General features: G+C 44.6%; 3 protein-coding genes across 9 annotated transcripts in view; 1 reads left to right on the top strand and 2 right to left on the bottom strand.

Annotated features, from left to right (window-relative positions):
• Nucleotides 1-59: 59 nt before the first annotated feature.
• Nucleotides 60-6,256, top strand: KLHL10 (kelch like family member 10). The gene is made up of 5 exons (XM_045888937.2): nt 60-358; nt 3,143-3,632; nt 4,332-4,949; nt 5,470-5,619; nt 5,856-6,256. Exons 1-5 carry the CDS (start codon nt 165-167, stop codon nt 6,228-6,230), a joined length of 1,827 nt encoding a protein of 608 aa, XP_045744893.1. The 5' UTR covers nt 60-164; the 3' UTR covers nt 6,231-6,256.
• A 183-nt stretch (nt 6,257-6,439) lies between these two features.
• KLHL11 (kelch like family member 11) lies at nt 6,440-17,214 on the bottom strand. Its single transcript, XM_045888929.3, has 2 exons — nt 16,605-17,214; nt 6,440-11,913 (listed from the first exon to the last, which is right to left on the bottom strand). Exons 1-2 carry the CDS (start codon nt 17,147-17,149, stop codon nt 10,332-10,334), a joined length of 2,127 nt encoding a protein of 708 aa, XP_045744885.1. The 5' UTR covers nt 17,150-17,214; the 3' UTR covers nt 6,440-10,331.
• Nucleotides 17,215-18,283: 1,069 nt separating this feature from the next.
• The window catches only part of ACLY (ATP citrate lyase), a 43,863-nt gene continuing 36,500 nt past the window's right edge, over nt 18,284-25,646 (bottom strand). For 6 of the 7 annotated variants that reach the window (XM_045888927.3, XM_045888926.3, XM_064582935.1 and 3 more), the window contains 7 exons: nt 23,747-23,901; nt 22,304-22,454; nt 21,960-22,103; nt 20,877-20,990; nt 20,434-20,516; nt 20,078-20,154; nt 18,284-19,256 (listed from right to left, as the gene is read on the bottom strand). In XM_045888927.3, coding sequence (XP_045744883.1) covers nt 19,162-19,256; nt 20,078-20,154; nt 20,434-20,516; nt 20,877-20,990; nt 21,960-22,103; nt 22,304-22,454; nt 23,747-23,901 — 819 coding nt within the window. In that variant the 3' untranslated portion in view covers nt 18,284-19,161. Of the gene's footprint in view, nt 19,257-20,077; nt 20,155-20,433; nt 20,517-20,876; nt 20,991-21,959; nt 22,104-22,303; nt 22,455-23,746; nt 23,902-25,646 lie in introns of those variants that run through there. The other variant, XR_010408596.1, reaches the window with a different exon arrangement.

A 25,646-nucleotide genomic window follows, 5' to 3' on the forward strand; every position in this document is an offset into this window, starting at 1 on the left:
GAGTGATCTCACTGCGGGCCCAGGATTCTGGAACTTGAGCTGCCTGAAGGGCCCTATATGAAAGATGTAGTAGGGAAAAGGAGCGACAGCAGGCTAAAGGGGCCCCCCACAACCCTCCCCGACACCCTAGGAGAGCAGCCTCTCTCCGCTGGTCCCAGGGTGCCATGGAGATGGAGAACGCGGCGGCCTCCACACGTTTCCACCAGCCTCACATGGAGAGGAAGATGAGTGCGATGACCTGTGAGATCTTCAACGAGCTTAGGCTAGAGGGCAAGCTCTGCGACGTGGTCATCAAGGTCAATGGCTTTGAGTTCAATGCCCACAAGAACATCCTCTGTAGCTGCAGTTCCTACTTTAGGTATAACAGGGTTGCCAAACTAAGCCAAAGGGGGACTTGGGCTCATTCTGAGACATTTTGGTTCATTTCATGTTTCCCACCCCATCATCGTAAGTTAGGGACACTGTCAAATCTGTGGGCTCCTCTAGCCTGGCTCCTTTGTCTTCTGAAGAGGCACAACTAGGGCCGGAGCCGCCTCTCTGCTTTTCCACTGGATTTCAACCAACTGTTGGTGGGCCAGGTGCTTTTCTCCTTTGATTCTCACCCAAACCAACCTTCAGGAAGGTTGGACACCCATACTGGATTTCCTACTTAAACCTAGATGACAGTGCCACCTCAGCTGCCCCTTGTGCCCCTATCCCAGTAGAGACTATCTCAAACAGGGTGATGAATTAACAAGGATTGAGCAGGTGGGAAGGAGGATGCGGGAAAGCACCAAGAAAGTGTTTATCAGAAGATAAAGGGAGTTTGGGTCACAACCACTGTGACCCAGGGAGTGGCAGAGCTATTTTGTTCATGAGCTGAAAATATTTGAGTTATCAGTTCCAACAAACATATGATACATGTGTCCCATCTGTTGCTAAAAATTTTCATTCATCTAGACCTGCAACAGGGTCTACAAAAAGACCAAAAGACCAGATAGTGAATATTTTAAGCCTTGCAGGCCATACAGCCTCTGCCACAATGACTGCACGCTGCCTGTTTTATAGTGGGAAAGCAGCTGTAGACAATACTAAATGAGAGGGCATGGCTGTGTTCCAATAAAATAATTCATGGATGCTGAAATTTGAATTATAATCCAGGTGTCACAAAATCTATTTTCCCCCCACTTTTAAAAATGTAAAAAACAGGGGCGTCTGGGCGGCTCAGTCAGTTAAGCGGTTAAACTCTTGATTTCAGCTCAGGTCATGACCTCAGGGTCGTGAGATGGAGCCCTGCCTTGGGCTCCACGCTAGGCGTGGAGCCTACTTAAGATTCTCTCCCTCTCCCTCTGTTCCCCGCCTCCCCACTCTCTCGCTCTAAAAAAAAAAAAAAAAAAGTAAAAACATTTTTAGCTTGTAGGTGGCACAAAAACAACAGGTGGGCCAAATCTGGCCCAGAGGCTGTAGGCTTGCAGACCCCTGCTCTAGAGAAGAATCTGATTTCCAAGCCCATATTCCCTTAAACCATCTAGAAAAAGGAAGCAAAAATTTGTTAGGGCAGGTTCTTCTGTCTTTTTCAACACCTAAAAAAGTACCTAGGTATACAGTGGGAGCCCAATAAATAGTTCTGGAATAGTACACTGTCAGTAATTATTTATTGAGTGCCTATTTTGTGACAGGCACTATCCGAGGTACTAGAAATAAAACAATGAGTAAAAAAAACATTTATGGGCGCCTGGGTGGCTCAGTTGGTTAAGCGACTGCCTTCGGCTCAGGTCATGATCCTGGAGTCCCGGGATCGAGTCCCACATCAGGCTCCCTGCTCGGCAGGGAGTCTGCTTCTCCCTCTGACCCTCCTCCCTCTCATGCTCTCTGTCTCTCATTCTCTCTCTTGCAAATAAATAAAATCTTAAAAAAAAAAAATTAAAAAAAAAAAGATAAACATTTGTGTTCTCATGAAGTTTACCTTCTAGTAGGAGGAATAGGTATTCAATAAATAAAAACATAGCAGATCATAAGTGCTGGGGGGCAGGGAAGGAAGGTAGGGAGATTTTATTTATTTATTTTTAAAGATTTTATTTATTTATGAGAGAGAGCGAGCATGCACAAGCGGTGGGAAGAGGCAGAGGGAGAAGCAGACTCCCAGCTGAGCAGGGAGCCTGATTCGGGACTCAATCCTAGGACGCTGGGACCATGACCTGAGCCAAAGGCAGACGCTTAACCAACTGAGCCACCCAGGCACCCCGGGTAGAGAGATTTTAAACAGGAAGGTGGCAATTTTAAATAAGATGGTTTGCTGACAAAAGTGACATCTGAGCAAAGACTTTAAGGGGGAGGTGGGAGTGAGAAATATGGAGATCTGCAGCGGGGAGCCTTCCAGGCAGAGGCAACAGCATGTACAAAGGACCAAAAATGAAGCACCTCTGGTGTATTCAAGGAAAGCAAGGCTGGTGGGACTGGAACAGAATGAGGGGGATGATTGGAGGAAGTGGCCAGAGAGGTATTACTGGTCCAGACCTCAGAGGACTTTGTACTCCCTGGTAAGCACCTTATATTTTACTCTGAGCAAGAAGGGATGTCAGTGGAAGGTTTTGAGTGGAAGGGGTACGTAAACTCATAAATAAGGTGGTTGGGGTATGACTGTAAACTCTGGCAGTATCAAGGGCAGAAGCAGGGGCATCAGAAGGTTACTCCCAATCATCTAGGCTGGAGATGGTGGTGGCTTGGACTAAAGAGGTAGCAGTAAGAGGTGAGGAGTGATCAGATTCTGGGTGTGCGTTGACTGAACGGTACTTATTTAAAAAAGCGTATTGCTCAAGTTTAACTTCCTTAAGTAAGGTTGAGATAGAAGAGACCTAGGTCTTACTCCTGGCTCTAGATCCCAATTTTTCCACCCACCAAACAGGGAAAAGTTCTAGTTATCATGAGGATAAGAAAAAGAGTGACCAAAGTCAAAGTTCTTGGCAAGGTTCTCTTGCCCACTGTATAAAGCACATAGTCTACCCTCCCCCTCCCCTTCCCCATGCCAATTTATTTCCAGCATACTCACCGTGCACTATTTGGGAAATGTCCAGACTCTCCTTGACAAAAGAAGGTCGGGGGGAGAACCTGGTAAACTGGAGAGAAATGTTTCAGTGGCTGCTAGTTTCTTTCTTTCTTCCAGAGCTTTGTTTACCAGTGGCTGGAACAACACTGAAAAGAAGGTATACAACATTCCTGGCATTTCCCCTGACATGATGAAGCTAATTATTGAATATGCATACACCCGGACCGTCCCTATCACACCGGACAATGTGGAGAAGCTGCTGGCTGCTGCAGACCAATTCAACATCATGGGTATTGTCAGGGGTTGCTGTGAGTTCCTCAAGTCGGAGCTGTGTTTGGATAATTGTATCGGCATCTGCAAGTTCACGGACTACTACTACTGTCCCAAGCTGAGGCAGAAGGCCTACATGTTCATACTGCACAACTTTGAGGAGATGGTGAAAGTCTCGGCTGAGTTTTTAGAGCTATCAGTCACTGAACTGAAGGATATCATTGAGAAAGATGAGCTCAACGTCAAACAAGAAGATGCTGTATTTGAGGCCATTTTAAAATGGATTTCTCATGACCCCCAAAATAGGAAGCAGCATATTTCAGTTTTGCTTCCCAAGGTCAAGTTTAGTTATTTTTTGTGGGATGCTTAATTGCTCATGTTCGGTTCACTTACCCCGGAGGGACTGTGCGAAGAGCCATATTCAGATGTTTGGCAGCTTCTGGGGCTGTATTTACATACACTTATATAGAAGGCATCTCCTAATCTTTGGAATTTTGCAGTTTTTCTTTCTTGACATTGCTAGTCCCTTCTACCCCACTTACATTCTTTGACCAAAATTCTCCCTGGCAGTGGGGGAAGGAGATGGCAAGGCCTTCAAAAGAATTTTAAACGGCCCTCCTTTCAACCATTTTTATTCTGTGAGTTTCCCCAAATCCCAGGTAGAAGTGGGATAGAACACCAAACAGTACTATACACAATTACAGCCATTTGGCGCTAATCTGTGTTATTTTATACAGAGAAACATAGATGTTCAATGACTGAACAATCACCCCAGCCTTCTCTGGTCTAACAATACTGCCCAGTGGCCAAGGAAGAGGCTAGCTCTGTGATCATTTGAGGTGCCTTTTTTCAAGCTCATTCTCAGCATCCAAATGTATACCACCTCCAGAAAACAAGTGTTTAAACTGTGAGCTGTAAATCTCAAACACAAAATATGATCCTGCTGCCATTCAAAGTCAGACTGTAAACGGGGACTTGTGGATATGGGTTTTCCAGGTACCCTCACCTCATCTGACTTTCTGTCTTTCTTTCTTAGGTTCGCCTGGCCCTAATGCATGCTGAGTACTTCATGAACAACGTGAAGATGAACGACTATGTCAAAGACAGTGAGGAATGCAAGCCAGTCATCATTAATGCCCTAAAGGCCATGTATGACCTCAACATGAATGGACCCTCTAATTCTGACTTCACCAACCCACTCACCAGGCCCCGCCTACCCTATGCCATCCTATTTGCAATTGGTGGCTGGAGCGGTGGGAGCCCCACCAATGCCATTGAGGCATACGATGCTCGGGCAGACAGATGGGTGAATGTCACTTGTGAGGAAGAGAGTCCCCGTGCCTACCATGGGGCGGCCTACTTGAAAGGCTACGTTTATATCATTGGGGGGTTCGACAGTGTAGACTATTTCAATAGCGTTAAGCGTTTTGACCCAGTCAAGAAAACGTGGCATCAGGTGGCCCCGATGCACTCCCGACGTTGCTATGTCAGCGTGACAGTCCTCAGTAATTTTATATACGCCATGGGAGGATTTGACGGCTATGTGCGTCTCAACACTGCTGAACGATACGAGCCGGAGACCAACCAGTGGACGCTCATTGCCCCTATGCACGAGCAGAGGAGCGACGCGAGTGCCACAACACTCTACGGGAAGGTAGGAATGGGGAGGGGGGAGAACATGCCCAGAAGTAATGCTCTTCTTTGTTTTCCGTCGGGCGGATGGAAAATAGAAGAGACAGTCCTCACTTTGCAAGACTAACTCCGTCCTCGAATGACAAGGTGGCCCTTTGTAACAGTCCTTTAAAATTTTACTCATTAAAAAGCGATGTAGGGCGCCTGGGTGGCTCAGTTGGTTAAGCAACTGCCTTCGGCTCAGGTCATGATCCTGGAGTCCCGGGGTCGAGTCCCGCATCGGGCTCCCTGCTCAGCGAGGAGCCTGCTTCTCCCTCTGACCCTCCCCCCTCTCATGTACTCTCTCTCATTCTCGCTCTCTCAAATAAATAAATAAATAAATCTTTAAAAAAAAAAAAAGCGATGTACGCACACATGGGAAAAAAGAAACTGGACGGACTGGCATCAGAAGGGTCCCCTTGTCACCACCACCATATACACACCCGTTCTTTCTACTCCCCAGAGGGAATGAGTTCAATAACCTTGCGCCTCTCTTCACACAGGTCTACATATGTGGTGGTTTTAACGGAAATGAGTGTCTGTTTACAGCGGAAGTTTACAACACTGAGAGTAATCAGTGGACAGTCATAGCACCCATGAGAAGCAGGAGGAGTGGAATAGGCGTAATTGCTTATGGAGAACATGTATATGCGGTGAGTTTATCTTATACCGCACAAAAACAATAACCCTCAATTTTTTGTTCGCAAATAGGTTTACACTATTATTGGTAAGCATTTGAAAAGCAATTTTTTTTTTCTCCCGTGGAAAATAGTGGAAAGAGGGAGGTATGAAATCACTGGTTCCCCCACCCCACCCCCAAAGGCGGCCTTTTCCTCCATGAACAGAAGCCATGGCTAACAGTCAACCATGTTTCCCTTGCTGTCCATAGGTAGGTGGCTTTGATGGAGCAAATCGACTTAGGAGTGCAGAAGCCTACAGCCCAGTGGCTAATACTTGGCGCACAATCCCCACTATGTTTAATCCCCGTAGCAATTTTGGCATCGAGGTGGTAGACGACCTCTTGTTTGTGGTGGGCGGCTTTAATGGCTTCACTACCACCTTTAATGTGGAGTGCTATGACGAGAAGACGGACGAGTGGTATGACGCCCATGACATGAGCATCTACCGCAGCGCTCTGAGTTGCTGTGTGGTGCCAGGGCTGGCCAATGTCGGGGAATATGCAGCTAGACGGGACAACTTCACAGGATTAGCCCTGCGAGATGAAGTAAAGTACTCCGCTTCGACAAGTACCCTACCTGTATGAGCCTCTTCATTTAGCTAATAAAGAGTCTAAGCAATAAGAATTACTTCTTTTTTTAAATAAATGCAGTGTTTAAACTTGTAAGAGTACTGGAAAATGTTCAACTTAAGGGAGCCAAGGGTTGGATGAATAAGGGAGTAAGAGGGAAGGAAGAAAGCATTTATACCAACAGTGCATCATTAATAAAGAAAAATCACACAGTACAAACCAGCTCTAAAGAAATATGTTTATTTAAAACTTACATTGAGACAATTAATAGCTTCAACACAGAACAAGATAGCTTTAGGAACATAAAACAAGCTATTGTACAATGTAATGTCTCAAAGCATCCTAAATTCTACATCTCCTCTGACTTAAAGGGAGAGAGCCAAGATTATACTTTCAGTAGAGTAGGGGCTTGGATACCGATAGCCCAAAAAACCCACCGTGTACCAACTGAACTAAATATGTATTTTACAAATAACTCAATGAGCCCTAGCACACAGATCATAATCTTCAAACATCTAACAAGCGTAATTTTTCACAAGTGCATTATGCAGGAGGATTAAGTTAACAAGTGCTCTACTGTATGTGCTTCAATGTCAGACATTCGTAATGATGCTCAGAGAGTAAGACAAAAGCCCTACCAAGGTAATCAACAAAGCTGTTATTTGGCTGTCTAATTAAATTCCTTGAAGCAAGATGACTACTATATTATGTTATTGTTACTGTATTACTCACTCAGCTATGAGCTGTTTTGTTTCCAAGGACCAGAACACGTTATGTAGGCATTATAACAGCAACAAAAATGGACTATTCTCAAGAAAGCAACAAACTGGAGTGATCGACCGTGCCAAAATGTTTGACAATTAAAGGAGAGACTGAACTGTTTCTCAAATATTCTACAGTTAAATGGCAACCTATAAATACCCTATTTTTCTAGTGGAGGCAGGGAACTTGCTTCACAATTCTGTGAACTTTCAAAAGACAGGAAGTGTGGCCAACATACCCTCTCTATTTAAGCTTAATTTGACGAAAGTACAAAAAAAGTCCCTTTAGTTATGCTTGATTAGGCCAAGTAACTAAAATATACAATTTAGCTTACTTGTCTACCTATAGAATAGTGTCTTATTAGGATTATGAAGCAGAGAATGAAGTATTTAAACATACCACATGCTACACTAGTCAAGAAACAAAAAAGTGTGCCCTAGAAACTGCCTTACCAGCGACCTGAAGAGTTTAAAAAACAAAAGCACACAAATCTTTGATAAACACTACCTTTCCAGCTTCAAACCTGTGTTTTTTTATATATATTAGTGTTTTAAAAGTTTTTGGTCCCAACAATACTATATAAAACTAAGTGATCAAAACAAAACTGGTATCAATGAATTGAGATTTTTTCCTTAGTAAAATATCTTTGAATTGGCACAGCAAAAGCAAAGTTGGATATCAAGATATACAAGACTCATCATGCAAACAACTGCAAGTGAAATGTATTACTTAAACACTAAGCTCATGACTGACATTCTCAGTAGATACCACAGGTTTGTTTTTTTAAAGCCATGGTGGGGTAGGTGTAAAGGATATCCATTCTAAGATATAAATAGCACTCAAAATTATGTATAGGTATTATTTTTTTGGTATAATCAATTCCTCTCTTTTCCTTCCACAAAACAAAACCAAAAGCAACAACAAGAACAAAAGGTCTGCTTGAATATATGTTAAGCTGTCCTTTTTAAAGCTATATTTTTAACTGCTTAAATTACCAAACACACTCTAAGTTTTCATCAAAATGGAAATTTCTTTCCCAAAGAGCCATTTTAGGCTGGTTAACATAGTCAGAACCTTTCTAAATACTCTGGAAGTTATTTCCAGTTTAGATTTCAGAATGTCAGCCTTGAACAGATTTAAGCAAATCTGGTTTCCTTCCTTATTAACAAGTTAGTTAGGATATTTCAGAAACACAAGTTATTGATGTGAAGTCACACATGTGTGAATTCAAATATGAAAATTAGAAATTCAGTTGTCAGGAAAACCTGCACACATCATGCAAGGAAGGACTTACCCCTTCTTTTCAGCCATGGCCTAGGTTGCCTGCTGAGTTAAAAAAAATAACAGTTTCAATCAAGTTTTCAAAACCAGATTATACCTAAATCTTAGAGGAGTTAGAACTTGTCACATACGTGAAAAAAGACCACCCCCCAAATAACTTGGTAACAACGGTCTCAGAAGACAACGCTAAGATCCCAAAACTTTACATCACACCTTCTAGAGAGAAACTGCCATTGTAGTGAGCTACTAAATTATTTCACCACCACCAAGAAAAGGAAGTTTGCTAGCCAGCATAGTCTATCAGAGAGGAGAACATCACTCAATGAGCTTTTCTGTCTCACTTGCATAGACCTCAACTCAGAATTAGCACTTCTCAGAAATGGCTTTTTTTAAAATAACTACAAACGGAAATTGATAAGACAGTAGAGATGGCACAGGATAATATGTCCTCATACAGAAACAAGACTTGAAGTTTACTACCCCCACCCCAATCTAAATGAAATGGTTTTAAAGCAGATTTCCAACACATTTATTGACAAACTTTGTCCTAGGCAGGGATACTAATTTAGAAATTTCAGGGAAGTTCTTGGTATAGAGTCCAAGGGCTAAATATTAATAGTCTCGCAGCAAATTGAGAGCCAAAATTTCTAGTTGTGCTTTTTCTCTTTTGATGTTTGATACAATAAGGAGGTTAATTATAATGGACTAGGGAAAAAAATAATCACTGCACTTGGAATTCAACTTCTAGAACAATATTCTGGAATGTCTAAGGAGATAGACATTCTGAAAGAAATAAGAAACATATAATGGACCCCTTCTGCAAGCCATTAGGGCAGGAGTCCTCTAAGCTGAGTGCTAATTCATATAAAGTTTGGGAGTGTGTTAGAGAATCAGAAGAATGCATAAAATAAATAAAAGGTAACTAAAGCAATACATTTTTAAGAGCCATAATTGTGTACCTAAATTTGGTATTCTAGGCTCAAAGTTCCAATAAAAGCCTAGGGCAACTGGATAAAATAGTAGAACAACCAGGGCTGAGAAACAATAAGGCTTCTCTTCAGCAACATTTCTCTAAATTGTCACTTTCCTTCCCATTTTGGAAAAAGTTTCTTTTAGAAAGGTATGAGGATTCTATACAATATACATTAGAGCAAAATTTAAAACTGAAGGCACTGAGTGTCGATTGTCATAGGCATTATTTACACACTCAGTAATTTATCCTCAAGTAAGCCTGCAACTCCTGAAAAAAGTGTTTAAATGTTTTAATGCCTTTGATTGCTCAGTCTACACTAACAATACTTTTCTTCTTAGAGAAACAAATTTCGCATATATACCTTCCTCTATATTAAATCAATCAGCCAAAGATCAATACTCTTGTCAACCACCATCATCTCAGAACGATGGCTCCAAGTTTCCAACAGTTGCTGAAGAAATGAAAAATATTCAAAAATCAGTGAGCCAATCACAAATTTCTCATCAGTCATCTCTTCTAGAGAGAAGCAAAACAGAAGTTCTAGATAAGCACATACAACAAAATATCAATGCAAATATTCTGAAATCATCTCGCTGAAATATTGTGCTTTTCCCTTCAAATCTCAGTGTCACTATTGCACATACTTCCTGCAGATGAGGGCTCAATGCATAAATTCTGCCCTTTTCAAAACCAGCCATTCAGGAGAAAATCAAAAGGAATATCAAAGTATATGTGCAAATAAACTGTTGCTTAAAGCATGTTCAAAACAGTAAGTCCCTAAGACAAAGGAGTTTTAACTTGTTGGCGGAAAAACAGCCAAGTGACTATCCCTGGGTTTTCCACTTGTCATTAATAAGATCTCATTTAGCTGGCACATCCACACAAACCAAAGACATAAAAAGACTACAAACCAACAAAAGTTACCACATAGTAAATCGAGTTTCCCATTCTTCAGTTTTTTTAACTCTATTTCCTTTATATGGGGAAATAATCAGTTTAGGTAGAAAATAAGTTATCGACATACTTTCTCAAGTAACAGTCTGGGTATCCTCAGCCTCACGAAACAGTACAACTGTTTGAAGCTGCACCTATCAGAGAACCTAGCATTCAATCTGAGAGCTCGGCACTCGTCGCATGTTTAGGGCGTGCCGATGTATTTCTTGCATCTGTCTGATCCGGTCCTTCTGCCACATTAAGTTTTGAGGCATAGGATATCTCTGGGTGCCATGCAAGTACCGGTATGGGATTCTCACATGGCAAGCAGTGGCTCTACAACGTGGCTGTGGCATGGGGGGAAGAAGCATCCACCGCTTTCTTTCCGCACAATACCGGTAGGCTTCTTTCCGATACTGTTTGTCAATATCGTCACTGTTTTTCCAGCCTCCAATAATGAAAACATCATCTTTGTAATAGCAGATGGCTGCTCCTTCGATGCTTAGGACTTCTGGAGGTAAGCTTTCAAGGATCTCGTCGGAAACTTGGCTGGCAATTTTTCTTACTGCCTCTTCATTTTCTAAAGAATAACTCTTAGGACAGCATGATGCTGTCTGATAAAAGTTTGAATTGACCACGGACATTTGGAAAAAGCAGTAATTGTCAATAAGTGGCAAAGATTCCACATCTTGCCACTGTCGAGTCTCCGTATCATAGCAAGTAATTACAGCCTTTAATCCGTCTTCCGTGTCCCGGTCCACCGGAGTGCGGGCAGCAATGTACACAAACCGGTCTTCAATGGCTAGCGCTTTGACATCTCGAAGAATCTTTGGTGCCGATTCCAAGTTGTGCCATTTATCAAGCTCAGGATTATAAACAGTCACATCTTTGAAGCCAGGACTAAAGTTGCCATGTCCTCCAATGCTGTAGAGCTTCCCTTTGACTTCTGTTAACCCAAAAGAATGCTTCCTTGTCATCAGACTACAAACATGTTCCCACGTATTCAAATTTGGGTTGTATCTTTCCACAGTTTTAGCAAACCCTGGTTCCATTGATCCAGCAACATACACATAGGACTCTGTTACTGCAACAGCATGTCCATCAAGGTGATTATGAATATGGGGCAGGTTTACCCATCTGTCCTCATCGACAAAATATCCCACACATTCACTTAAATAATCCCCTCCTTCTGACACGCCTCCAATAACCATGATCACGTCCATGTTTTGCCCATAGCGAGGTAATAAGGAGACATGAGAGGCGGGATGCTGGAAGGTGCCAGACTGTATGTTTTCAGCCCTCAGAGCATGCCTCTCTACTGCATCGGCCACTAACTTGACGCAAACTTCGTTATTGGCCACCAGCCTCTCTGGTTTGACATGCCGAGTAAGGTAAGTAGGTTTCATCTGGGACAATCTGAGCAATTTAAAAAGTTCTTCAAAGTATCTTTCTCTCTCCTCAGCATTTCTCTGAACCCACTTCAAAACTGTTTCAAAGAGAACCTCTTCAGAATCCACCGTAATTTCCAAGTCCGACAACCAGTCTCGAATGAGATGGAAAGGTAAGGTATAAAATTCTTCATCCTGAATTACTTTGTGGAAATTTCTCCGTATCATATCGGCAGCTTTCAGAGCAAGTTGGCTCAAGGTATACATGTGAGCTAAGCTATGAATGGCCACACAATTAGAGAGATGAAGTTTTTTCTTGAGAAATTCTCCACAAAATTCTTTTAAACGAATTAAAAGGAACCTAAAATCAAGAAAAAGAAATTTTCAAATGTGCATATTTTTTGTGGTTGCATTTTAAGAACATCTGAATTATACAAATTAAAATAGTAAGCTTCGGGCGCCTGGGTGGCTCAGATGGTTAAGCGTCTGCCTTCGGCTCAGGTCATGGTCCCGGAGTCCTGGGATCGAGTCCTGCATCGGGCTCCCCACTCTGCGGGAAGTCTGCTTCTCCCTCTACCTCTCTCTCTCTCTCATGAATAAATAAATAAAATCTTTAAAATAAATAAATAGGGGCGCCTGGGTGGCTCAGTTGGTTAAGCGACTGCCTTCGGCTCAGGTCATGATCCTGGAGTCCCGGGATTGAGTCCCGCATCGGGCTCCCTGCTCGGCAGGGAGTCTGCTTCTCCCTCTGACCCTCCTCCCTCTCGTGCTCTCTGTCTCTCATTCTCTCTCTCTCAAATAAATAAAATCTTTAAAAAAAAAAAAAAGAAAGAAAAAAATAAAATAAATAAATAAATAAAATAGTAAGCTTCATCTCACTTTATGCCTAACATCTGAAAAAAGGCAAATCCCCCCAAATTAAAAAGGATTATGCTGAAAAGTATATTTAAAAGCATAAAGTCATCTTTATATAGGATATATTTTAAATTATTTGTATTATATAGTTTATATATAGTTATACATGATACATACAACACACACACAATGGAGAGTTCTTCATAATGTAAGGTTTCCTGAAATATATCCTTTAATAAAGTACAAGAGTCAAAGACAAATACATATGATCTCACTCATATGTGGAATTTAAGAAACAAAACAAACATGCAAAGGAAAAAAAGAGAGACAAACCAAGAAACAGACTCTTAACTATAGAGAACTGATGGCTACCAAAGGGGAGGAGGGAGGTTGAAATGGGTGATGGGGATTGGGGAGTGCACTTATCATGGTAAGCACTGGGTAATGTATAGAATTGTTGAATTACTGGGGCGCCTGGGTGGCTCAGTCGTTAAGCCTCTGCCTTCGGCTCAGGTCATGATCCCGGGATCCTGTGATGGAGCCCCACATCGGGCTCTCTGCTCAGCGGGAAGCCTGCTTCTCCCTCTCCCACTCCCCCTGCTTGTGTTCCCTCTCTCGCTGTGTCTCTCTCTGTCAAATAAATAAATAAAAAATCTTAAAAAAAAAAAAAAGAATTGTTGAATTACTATGTAGTACACTTGAAACTAATATAACACTGTATGTTAACTATACTGGAATTAAAATTAAAAACTTAAAATAAAAAAATAAAATACAATAGTCCCACACTTTATTTTTATTGGCAAAGGCAAATCCCAATCCCAATTTGTCTATGCCATTCCTGTCCTAATCCTCTGTCAACCACCAGCCTTTTCTTCAATGGGAAGAGACTTTATTAAGCCTTGGCTAGATGCTACAAGAACTGTGGCTCCTGGGAGGCTATGTCTGCTCAAATATCAGAAGGAACAGCAGTGGAAGCCTCGTGTCAGAGGTTTTAATCGCCTCTTCACCAGTTTTCTCCTTGGGCGGCAGATGACGGGGGCAGGAGATGGTGCTGGGCGGGTGCAGCCTGAGTTGGGTTCTCATTAAAGCAGGGGTGGCAAGGCAAACTCAAACAACAATAACAAACATATGAAAGTGGTTTGGCATGTAGCTGACCAGAAGTTGTCTGCCCACCTAAACTCACTGACTCATATTCCCTTGGATAGGGTGTTTGGAAACACTGCTCTACGAAAACAACAGCTATCATACACTAGGCATTTGCCGTGTGCTGGGCAGTGTGCTGGACACTTCCTATTATTTCCTTATAAGTACCCTTGAAGGAAGGTATGATCAACAGACAGTATATGGGTGGTAGGGAGAGGGACGCTGCCTCAGAGCTGATGGGTAAGATTAGATGTGATGGTTGCAAGGCACTTAGAACAGTGTCTAACACCAGGCAGCTGCTAAAGCAGCTGACAGATGGAGAGAAGTTACAAGTTTTAAGTAAACTGCCTGGGGTGTTCTCTCATCACCTCCAATTCCCCTATAAAGCAGGGGCAAATTTGAAAAATAAGCCCACACGACAGACACAAACATAGCTTGAGTGATTGCAATGACCCTTCTCTACACATTTTCATTCTACAAACATCCCTCTCTCAGATCTGTACCTGCCCCCATCCTTTCTCACCCTCTAATGAATGACCCAACCTTGGGCTTTGAGAAAACAGAAATCAGGCAGAAGAAACTCCATCTCCCCATCGCCCAATCTGCTTGCAGCTCTATCCTATACTCTGCCTTCCCTGTCCAACTTTTCCATTTTAAATATGGATTCTATCCCCTTCTTGGTTTTAAGGACTTTGCTCCTGCAATTATTCCCCTACTTCTGTAACATCAATTTCTCCTCCACTGATTTTTTTTTCAAGCACACAAACAAGCTCATCTCCTATCTTAGAGTGGGGGAAAAGACCTCCCCTGACTCTTCCCAAACATTTCCATGTGTATCATTATTCTGACCCTCTTTATAGGAAAAATTTAAATGGCTCTTGTTAATGCCATCAAGGACCTCTATTACTGCCAAATCCAGCAATCTACTATGGTTGACGGAGTTGACGTGATTAGGCTACTCCCTCCTCTACACTCCCTCCTCTACACCCTGTGAGACCCATCTCCTCTGCTGGTTCCTTAACATTTTGGAACCCCAGGGCTCAATCCTGCCCTTTCTCTGTCTACACTCTCTTCCTAAGTAATTTCATCCAGTCCCATGGCTTTAATTACCATCTATATGCCATATTCCTCCCAATCTCTAGCTCCCAATGTTCTTATATCCAACTGCCTCCTCAGACATTCCCTGGACCAAAACCAAACTCCTGATCTTCCTCCCAAACTTGCTTTCCTACATTCTTCCACGTCTTAATAAATAAATAACCCTATCTTTCCAATTGCTCGGATCAAAAAACTAGCAGTCTTTTCCCTTATACTCTACATCAAACCCACCAGCAAATTCGTCTCCTCTACCTTCAAAACATATCTAGAATTGAAGCGCTAATCACCTTTACTTTTCTTCGATCCAAGCCTCTACCACCATTCCAACCTCCTAATCTCTCTGCTCTGCCCAGAAGCCCCATCCTGTTTTCAACACAGCAGATTCTTCAAATCAGACTGCATTGCTCCTCTGCTCCTAAAGCAAAATTCTTCAAATCAGATTGCATCATTCCTTTGCCCCCAAAACCTTCCCACCTCATACTCATTCAGAGTAAGAGCTCCTTCCACAGGCTGCAAGGCCTTTGGAATCCAAGCTCCATGGAAACTAGATCCATCCCCATCACCACCCTGAGGGGCCTCTCCCACCCTCTCCACCTGCATCCATTTGATCCAGCCACACTGGCATCCTGCTATTCTCTAACATCCAGATAAGCTCCACCTCACGGCCTTTCCACCTGTGTTCCCTACCTGAAATACTCTACCCCATCTCCTTAGGTTCTTTGCAAAATGTCTTCTTCATTAGGTATTCTCTATGTACCCAATTAAAAAACACAGTTCCTCTCCACCAGCACTTTCTTTTTTTTTTTTTAAAGATTTTATTTATTTATTTGAGACAGAGAGAATGAGAGAGAGCATGAGAGGGAGGAGGGTCAGAGGGAGAAGCAGACTCCCTGCCGAGCAGGGAGCCCGATGCGGGACTCGATCCCGGGACTCCAGGATCATGACCTGAGCCGAAGGCAGTCGCTTAACCAACTGAGCCACCCAGGCGCCCACCACCAGCACTTTCTATATGTCCTTACCATGCTGTATTTTCATCAAAGCTATAACAATCATCTGACATGCTATTTTACTTATTTATTGTCCATCTACCAAGGTAAGTGCAACAAGGAAAGGGACTTTTATCTGTTTTGTTCACCACTGAATTCCCAGCACCTGAGAACCCAGTGTCTGATCTGATGCATCACAGGCACTCAATAGGTATTTGTTAAAATAATGTACCTGTAACACAATACTGCCAAAACAGACTCCTCCATATCTCTAAAAATGGCATTCGCCTGCCTCCTAACCATTCTCTGAAGCATCCATTCCTACCCCTTACAGTCCATTTCTCACAGTAGCAGAATCGGCTTTTAAAATAATTAAATCAGGAGATTTCTTCACCCAGCTTGCCATCGCACAGTAAAAAAAAAAAAAAAACAACAAACTCCTTATTTCAGTGCATTTCACACACCCTTCACCTACGAGATCCAGCTCCACTGGATATTTCTTTTAGTTCTTTAAGCCAAACTGGGTCCCGCCAGAAGGCCTTTGCGCTATCTGCCTGGAATGTTCATTTCCCATCTTTGCACGGTAGGTCTTTCTTGCCGTTTGGAGGTCGGTTTAAACGTCACCTCCTCAGAAAGGTCTTTCCTCTACCCAATCACTATCCTTTCATCCTTTTTAAATGTCAACACAGCACTGATTACACGCAGACTTTCTTTTTCACTGCCTTTGTCCCTCCACCTGGAATCTGAGCTCCCTAAGAGCAGGGCGCCCTCGTCAGACTGGTCGGCTGCATCCTCAGTACCCAGAGCAGTGGTGCCCCACAGCACACAGCAGGCGCTCAATAAGTATCAAACAAATGCATTTCCTCGGGGTCGCACTGCCTCCCTGCCTCCCCCGCCCCCTCCCTGGATGCGGCCCTCGGTGGGCGAGCATCCCCACCGCCCCGCGCGCGGCCCTCCGCATCCCGCCTACCTGTCGGCCAACTCCAGCACCTCGTGCACGCTGCCCGTGCTGACGCGGATGCGCCCGGTGTACATGTATTCGATAACGGCTTCCACCGTGTCGGGCTCGGGCCCAGGCTCGGAGCTCCACTTGCGCATCTCCACTCGGCCCGAGCGGGACTCCGAGAACTGGCCCGAGAGTAGGGGCGTGAAGTACTCGGTGGCGGCGGCCAGCACCGAGCGGTGGGCCCGGAACTCGCGGCCTCCCGCGCCGCCGAAGCATAAGGTAATGTCGCAGAAGAGGCCCTGGCGCCGCTGCTCGTTCTGCCTCCAAGACAGCTCCGAGCAGTGAGAGCTGCACTCGAAATCCTCGGCCTCCGGGCCCGGATCGCCCCCGCTCGCCTCCATTGCAGATATGCCGGGCCCAGACCCGAAGTCCACCGTGCCGCTGCCTCGGACTTCGGCGGCCAGCCCTGCCGAGCCGGCGGCGGCCGTCTCCATGCTCTCCATCTCTAGCACCTGAAGAGATGCGGCCGCGGCCGCCGCCGCAGCCGCAGCCACCGCCGCCGCCGCCATCTTGACGCCGCCGCGCCCGACCTCCGCAGTCTCGGAACGATCCAGCCGTTCTGGTGCGACACAGAGGGATTCTGGGAATAAATAGTGGGCGCGGGGCGGAGCCGGGCGCCGCTGGTGTGCGCACGCGCGCACGCGCCCACCCGGAGCCGTCCTACCTTGGAGAGGGCTGGAAGGTGCTGCTTCCCCAGACGTCCCACCCAAGTCTCGGTGGGAGAGTGGCCTGTCTCCTTCCCCTTAGAGTAGCATGCTCTTCACGGTCATTTTGTACAACAAAAGCCAACCTGGACCATCAAGCCATTGTTAGTGTCTCGGGTGGCAACAGTGGACTTTTACCTAAAATTTAAAATGAATTTGGAGTAAACAAAAAAGAGAAAAGGTTTGAGACCGAGACCGAGCTAAGCAGATGAGGGTGAGCAAGTTACTTAGTATTTACTATCTTCTAAAAATGAGATAGTGTCTATGTTGGGAGATCGCTGTGAGGATTAAACGAGATTCTTGTGTTTTACGTAGTGCTTGATCCGCAGTTATTGTTCCATACATACTTGTCAAAAAGATCAATAGAAGCCACTTTGCGGGTTTAAGCAAGGGAGTGGCTTAGTTAGATTCGTGTTTTAAAATAGCACTGGTGGCTCTAGAAATAATGAAAAAGTGGCACTAGGTGTACTCGTTAGACCAGATATGGATGGATCGGAGGGATAATGAAAGGATAAATCCATAGGAAGTGGCAACCAGAGAGAAGTGGAAGAAAGGAGGACTCTCTTTGGGTAGAGCTTTGGTTCTTCACTGAGAAAGGGAGAGGTACAGATTTAGGGGAGAAGATAGGGTTTTTGTTTTGTTTTTAAATTTTATTTGTTCACCATTTTTTTTAGTTGATTTTTTAGTAATCTCTACAACCAAGATGGGGCTCAAACTCATAACCCTGAGATTGAGTCGTATGCTCCACTAACTGAACCAGCCAGGACCCCCCTTAGGGGGTTTTCTTTGAAGCCAGTGTTTTGGTTAGTTCTTTCTGTGTGTGTGTATGAAGAGGCGAATGAACATTTAAAAAAATGACATGTAGTAAAACCGTAAGTATATATACGTTCAAAGGAATACAGAGGAAAGGATATGGAGGACATGAGACAGTAGTGTGTCTTCATTATTACTGGATAGTTTATTGAAACCAAACTGATAATACAGAGAAGAGACTGAGGTGGCAGCTGCCAGAATCTTGGTGGATTACAGATGCAAACTGGCTGGAGACGGGTCCTTGAGCCCACACTTCTGTAACAGACTGATAAATCAGTTGCATAAATAGAATGAAAGACACGAGACATTTCATAGCTTTTCGCTTTCCATTTCTGTTTTAAACATATGTATGTTACAATTTTACATTTTAAATTACCACGCCACGGATTTTGTGACAATGGCTAAGGATGCAATGGTCCCATCCCCCTGCTATAAGCAGAGTTTGGTCTGCAACATACAACATTTCAGTAAGATACCAAACCCTTAACACATAACACATAAAAAGATCTTTAAAAATCAGATTAACACAATGCCTTCGGGTTATACAAGGAAGAACGGGAAAGTGGAAAAATAAGACATTAGGGATGCTTTTAATTGATAGTGTCTTGAGATCTTAAAAGTTTCATTCCCTTACTCCAAGGGGAAAAAAAATTTTTTTTAACTAATGGAAAAAAGAAAGCAACATCATAACACCCTACAATGAGGAAAAACACTATCCTTACAGTGCTTAGATGCTTCCATATAATAAATACAGCAGGTAGCAGAGCAAATGTCACAATTTATTGGCTTGGTTTTTATTTCTATGCTTATAAAAAAAATACTAAGCTTCTTTGCGTATACTGAACAGTGTTAGCCCATGGCTGTCTTCGGTGCCTGCACACCAGTGGCTGTTTACATTCCAGGCCCATCCTAGAGCAAACTCCCATACCAGCTGTCTGCATGCTGTTTGTTTCCCAGGGGAGGGGTTCTTGTCTTCACTTTACTGCAACAGGGTTCCTGGCTCATTACATGGTCATGTGTTCCGGAAGAACATACGAAATATCATCCCACGGGTGACGATACAGCCCCTGCTTCAGCCTCTTCTGATCGAGATAGTGTCCTGAAATATGGAGCAAAGGCATCTTTTTATTAAGAGGTGGTGAGTCTGTTAAAAGTCTGGTGAGGGGGAGAGGATAAGGAGGAGAAATCTTTCTTTCTTTTTTTTTTTTTTTTTAAAGATTTTTATTTATTTATTTGAGAGAGAGAGAATGAGAGACAGAGAGCATGAGAGGGAGGAGGGTCAGAGGGAGAAGCAGACTCCCTGCTGAGCTGGGAGCCCGATGCGGGACTCGATCCCGGGACTCCAGGATCATGACCTGAGCCGAAGGCAGTCGCTTAACCAACTGAGCCACCCAGGCGCCCCAGGAGGAGAAATCTTTCTAATACAAAAAAAATGAGAAAGTAAATCCAGATCCACTGCATAAGTGTATGGCAGCCTAGGTAAAAGGCAACTGTTAGATTTCATTCTGTTTTCCTGGGCTAGCAGTCAGTCATTTCCAAGAACAAAGGAACAAAGATAAAGGGGGACTTAAAGTAAGAAAGGAAGAATTAGGAACAATGATGAAGATAACGTGACACGTAGAAACTTGCCACATAGGTAAGTGTTAGAGCTGAACCATCGGAGGAAACCAAACTGAATTCTTTTTTTTTTTTTTTTTAAGATTTTATTTATTTGAGTGAGTGAGCGAGAGAGAGAGAGTGCAAGCAAGAGTGGTGGGGAGGGGCAGAGGGAGAAGCAGGCTCCCCGCTGAGCAGGGGACCTGATACAGCTCAATCCCAGGACCCTGGGATCATGACCTGAGCCAAAGGCAGACACTTAACCCACTGAGCCACCCAGGTGACCCCAAACTGAATTCTTAATAACAACAACTACCAACTCACCAATGAAGCCCATACTCCTTCCCAACACAAAGATGCCATTGAGGGCTCCAATGTCAATATATTCATCAGCTTCCTCCCTGCAACACATAATCAACCTGTGGTTTTAAAACAGCTCACGTGACTGCCCTCCTCCCCACAGACAGTACAACTTCTGCCCTAGAATGAGAAGCTAGCTCTCTTTGGTTTCAAAGTAGAGAAAGGGTGCTCTGGGTGGTTAAGAGTAGAGATAATTTTTGTTTTCCTTATACCTCTCCATATTTTCTAAATCCTCTGTAATGAGCATGCACTGCTTTTAGAACTGGAAGGAAACAACAAGCATCAATAATTGTTAAAAAGAAAATGGCCGCACAGCTCACCGGGTAAAGGACCCACAGTTTCTAAGCATGTCTACAAATGCAACTCCGATGAAACCGTCTACATTCAGGATAAGATTTGGTTTCTGGGAAGGCAAAAAATTAAAAGCACTTATTATTTCTCATTTTTTCTTTGTAATTTTCCACAATTACTACTACTAACCTAACTACAAATTCTGACCACAACTTACAAACCTCCCACCAAAACATCCCAGCTGGTTAGAAAAGGAAGTGTCAGTTCAATTCCCAATGTCTAGCAGAGGACCCAGCACCTAACTGACACGTGGTATGTATCTGTTGAACTTAGCAGTGCAACAGAAATAGAATTTCCCAGAAAACCAGGTTTGATTTTGGCTGCATAATCAAAATGTAGGCTGGCTCTTGTTTTCCCCAAGTAATGCACCCACAAGCTATGATTTGGGAATTAGGGACATTTTCTCTTTTACCTTCGAGGTGGTAATCTTCTCAACTTCCAGCGCATAGTCAAGCAGAGGGGTGGCGGGGAAGTGCTGTTTGACGTAATCTTTGAGGATCTGCACTCGCATGTCTGGGTTGTTTATCTAGAAAGTGACCCAAAGTTACAGAGGAACCTACCCTAACACAGGTATTAAGAGACATGTTTGCACTCCTGCCACAGATGGGAGTGCACCATATCCGGGAGGTGTGTGTCAGGGACCTGATCCACATGTCTGATTCCGTGCAGCACAGACGATGACACTGCTGTGAGGCTTAAGGTTTCTGAAGTCTTTTATGTCACCAACAAGGAACTGAGACCTGGAGATGTTAACTGCGTTCGCCACAGGCCACAGGCCTCGGTTTAAGCAGCAAGGGGCCGGGGCTCACCTACTCTCCAACCAAAAGTCTTAGGTTCTGGCCTCTAACCATGCTGCCCACTAGTTCAGCAGCCTCATCAAGCTGTAACAAAGTTCGACAGAGTTCTTCATTTCTAAACTGGCAAGCACTTATTGGTGTGGGGCAGCAGAGCACCCCTGAAATTTTAAGGAAAGCCCTGGACCTGCCATGCATGGGGTTACACCATCTGTTAAGAGACGCACGCTAAGCAATAATGGGTCAGTGGGGCAGGGAGGTAGTTCAGGCACCAGCGAACTCCAATACTACAGTGACCTCAGCCACCGCCTATCGGCTCTCAGGCAGACAGCGCTGCTCCAGCCCACAGCATAGGGCCTCTTTCGGAGAGAATGTCACATCTGTGCCGCCACACTCAGGCTTTTTGGTTCCTCCCTTTCTGGAGTCTATACTGACCTAGCGTGTCTCTTCACTAAGGGAGGTGGTCACTGTGGCTGCAAAGCCTGGATGGAATGTTCCTCAGAACGAACACGGTCCCTGATTCTAATGCAGTTTAAGGGCATTCTGTATTATAATGGAAAAATAGCTGCCTTATCTTTGACATCTGTCAACACAGCCAAAGCTTTGGAGTTAAGAGTCAGGAGCCTAGGTTCCCAACTAGAACAATGCTGTCTCGTCACCATCCACCTGCAGATCGGTCCTTAAGGAGAGCCACAACTTACCGATTTCACTCGGTGACCGATGCCCATGATCAGCTTTCCTTCCTTCTTCATCTTGTTCACAAACTCCATGGGGATAATACCACTGTCAAAGGCTTTGCTGAACATCTTGGCAGCGGCATCCAGGGCACCCCCAAACCGGTCCCCCTGTGGGACAAGCAAGCCCACGTTGCCCTGAGCTGGAAGAGCCTCCTTCAGCTTCGCAGACCAATTTGGTATGCCCCGAATTGCCCTGTCACGGGGTTTTACACTCCAAGGTCCCTTTTAGGACCCCGTGGCAGCCAAGTGCATGTCGCCAAAGCCATTTATCCCCTGCAGTTCTCCCTTCCCAGGATGCCAATACTCACAATAGTGAGCAGCCCCGAGGTGAGGCTGGAAACCAGGTCCTTCCCAGCCCGAGCACAGATGATGGTGTTGTGAGCCCCAGACACAGCTGGCCCATGATCCGCGGTCACCATCAGACACATCTCGATGAACTGGCAGGCATACTTGGGCAACCTAGAGGGGGAGGAAAGGGGCACTAAGAGGAAGGTCAGACAGAGGCGAGCAGCTGGACAGGAGCTCCGCTGACCTGAAGAGCCAAGCTCCTACTTGCTCCCATCCTCCCTCAGTAAGTCACTCACATTCAAGAAGGGTAGCAACTTCACAACCCGTGTCTAATACTGTATCAAGCAATCCCAGGGCAAAACCTCCCAATAGCTTTTAAAGATTTTTAAAAATTTATTCCTCTGAGAGAGAATGCAAGCACAAGTAGGGGGGAGGGGCAGAGGGAGAGGGAGAAGCAGACTCTCCACTGAACAGGGAGCCCAATGCCAGGCTCGATCTCAGGACCCCGGGATCATGACCTGAGCTGAAGGCAGCGTCTTAACCAACCGAGCCACCCAGTTGCCCCGCAAATACTGCTTTTTAAAACAGGGTTAGCTGCCAGGTTTGAAAATCTCTTCTTTAGGCAATGGCTTTCAGCGTGAATTACTGCAAGAGAGTGTAACCTCTATTTGTGGCTTCCCTCTATGTGTCAGAGGAAGAAGTGAGACTCCTGTCCCCTTCCCTGTGTAGGAGGCCCCAGGTCTTCTGCAGGGTCCAACGCCCCAACTAATGATTAAGAACAAAGTCTGGAGACATGGGGATGCAAGAGCAGACAGGGAAACCCGCTTAGGTGTTACAACCTGTGAACTCCTCCCAGGAAGGGCCTATAGCAGGACCAAGATCCATCTCTGCAGCTCAGGGCATGACACAAACCAAGACTTTCACCTGGCCTTCTGCCCAGTGCCACCCCAAACCAGGGCTCTGTGAATCAGGTACTCACTGACCCCTTGCCCCACTGTCAGACCCAGGGGAGGGCTAAGTTTGGGAGTTGCAGAGAAACCAATTTTTTTTTTAACACTCAGGCTGATAAGAGAGAGGACCCAGTACAAGGGACTTCATGCCTGTTTAGCAACTCTGCCAGGCCTGCACTCTTTGAGCTACCAGACCCATCCAGACCTTTCTCTCAAGAGGCCTACATTTACTGTCTCCTTTCCTTAAGAGCACCAAGGACAGGGACTGATCCAAGATCCCTGATGAGGTCATTGCTTTCTACTTCTTAGTCGAGACTGGCTTTTCTGTCCTTGGAAGACCTAGGAACAGCCGGTATCTCTTTCCTTTGACCTTGCAATTGATCTGTGACCATAAAGATTGATCCTGGACATATTCCCCAAGACTGCCCACCTCCACTCCCTGGTCAGGGGAAAACCCTAAACTCTGAGCCACAGATGGTGGGGTCCTGCCATCTTTTGCCCTGCACATCTCACCTTCTCTGGAACCACAGGAGGCCAAGGACCCCGCCAATACCCATCTCCTCCTTGAAGACCTCGGTGATGGGCATGCCCGCGTAGATGAGCTCCTGTCCTCGCTCATCACAGATGCTGGTCATGAATGAGGCAGGTTTGCGGATCAAGCCCAGCTCCTGAGCAGAGTCGGGGGGAGAGGGGAGCAGCACGATGTGACCACAGAACCAGAGTGTCTCAGGTAGGTCTTAAATTCTGACTGCCAAGTACCCTACACTCAGACCAACTCATCCCAAGAAAGAAGTACAAAAGCCCTTTTATTATCTGGTTTTTGTTGTAGAAAATAGGAATGCCAAGCCCACGGCACCCACAGTTCCCATCCACAGGTTCGTTTTCACCCCACAAATGTATCCTAAGGAGAGGGAACGAAGCTCAGAAACCAGCCCAAGGTCACCTGGCTAAGAAATGCAAGAACAAATCTAAAGGGAAATTTTTCTAACACCCCACATTCAGCTGCCAACCCCCCACCAAAATGTAAGGAGGCACGTGGCTGTGGAAGTAGGGGATCCCCTCAAGATGTCTTTCACCCAGGAAAAGGGACTGGGTTGAACTCCTAGCTTCCAGAGTTGGGGCAAAATGGGGGCAACATTGCCAACTCTGCCTAGGCCCATTTCTCCAATTATCCCCTATCAATTTTCAGATTAAAAAAAAATTTTTTTTTTGAATTTTTAAATAAAAATGTGTGTTCTGAGCCTGGAGCACACACTCTGCAATCTCAGCACTAACCACTGGGGAGAAGAGCCCTATCGATTTTAATTTAAAAATGCCTTTCTGGGGGCGCCTGGGTGGCTCAGTTGGTTAAGCGACTGCCTTCAGCTCAGGTCATGATCCTGGAGTCCCGGGATCGAGTCCCGCAGGGAGCCTGCTTCTCCCTCTGACCCTCCCCCCTCTCATGTGCTCTCTGTCTCTCTCTGTCTCAAATAAATAAATAAAAAAAAATAAAATCTTTAAAAAAAAAAAAAATGCCTTTCTGCCTTAATGTTTGTCAGTTTAATGGACGTCTATCTGGTTCTCCACTTTTATTTATATATAAAGACACATGGAAAATACACAACACTGTTTTTGTACATACATTTTTTCATATACTGTCCCGTAATACCCTATTTACTCAATGAACTTGAACTCCATAAATGTCAGCACATACATAGATCTAGTTCATTCCTTTTAACTAATATACAATTGAGCCATTCTTCCACTGATAACCATTAACTGGAAAAAATCTTCAACACATTTGTGTGAATGCATAATCATTTCCCTGAAGTAGCTTTCTAGATACGGGATTAATATGCCATCAGGTGTGAGTGCTCTTTTTTTTTTCTTAGTAGTAATCTCTACACCCAACCTGGGGCTTGAACTCACGACCCCGAGATCAGGAGTCACATGCTCCCCCAACTGAACCAGCCAAGTGCCCCAGGGGTGAGCACTTTTTTATTTTTTAAGTTTTTGAATTTTTTTTTTAATTAGCAAGAGAGAGAGCATGCACACAAGTGCACGAGCAGGGGGAGCAGCAGAGGGAGAGGGAGAAGCAGACTCCCTGCTGAGCAGAGAGCCCCATGTGGGACTCAATCCCAGGACCCTGGGATCATGACCTGAGCTGAAGGCAGACGCTTAACTGACTGAGCCACCCAGGCGCCCCAGGGGCAAACACTTTTAAATCTGATATTCCCCAACTGCCATTCAGGAAGGTTGTGCTCGGTTCCACTCCCACCACCAATGGATGGACAAATGCACCAGTCTCCTCACACCCACAGAAACACAACATATTATTTTTTTTTAAAGATTTTATTTATTTATTTGAGAGAGAGAGAGAATGAGAGACAGAGAGCATGAGAGGGAGGACGGTCAGAGGGAGAAGCAGACTCCC

The sequence above is a fragment of the Mirounga angustirostris genome, unplaced genomic scaffold (genome assembly GCF_029215605.1).
Source record: "Mirounga angustirostris isolate CCGP_5_RB_7025 unplaced genomic scaffold, mMirAng1.0.hap1 SCAF_17, whole genome shotgun sequence".
NCBI lineage: Eukaryota > Metazoa > Chordata > Mammalia > Carnivora > Phocidae > Mirounga > Mirounga angustirostris.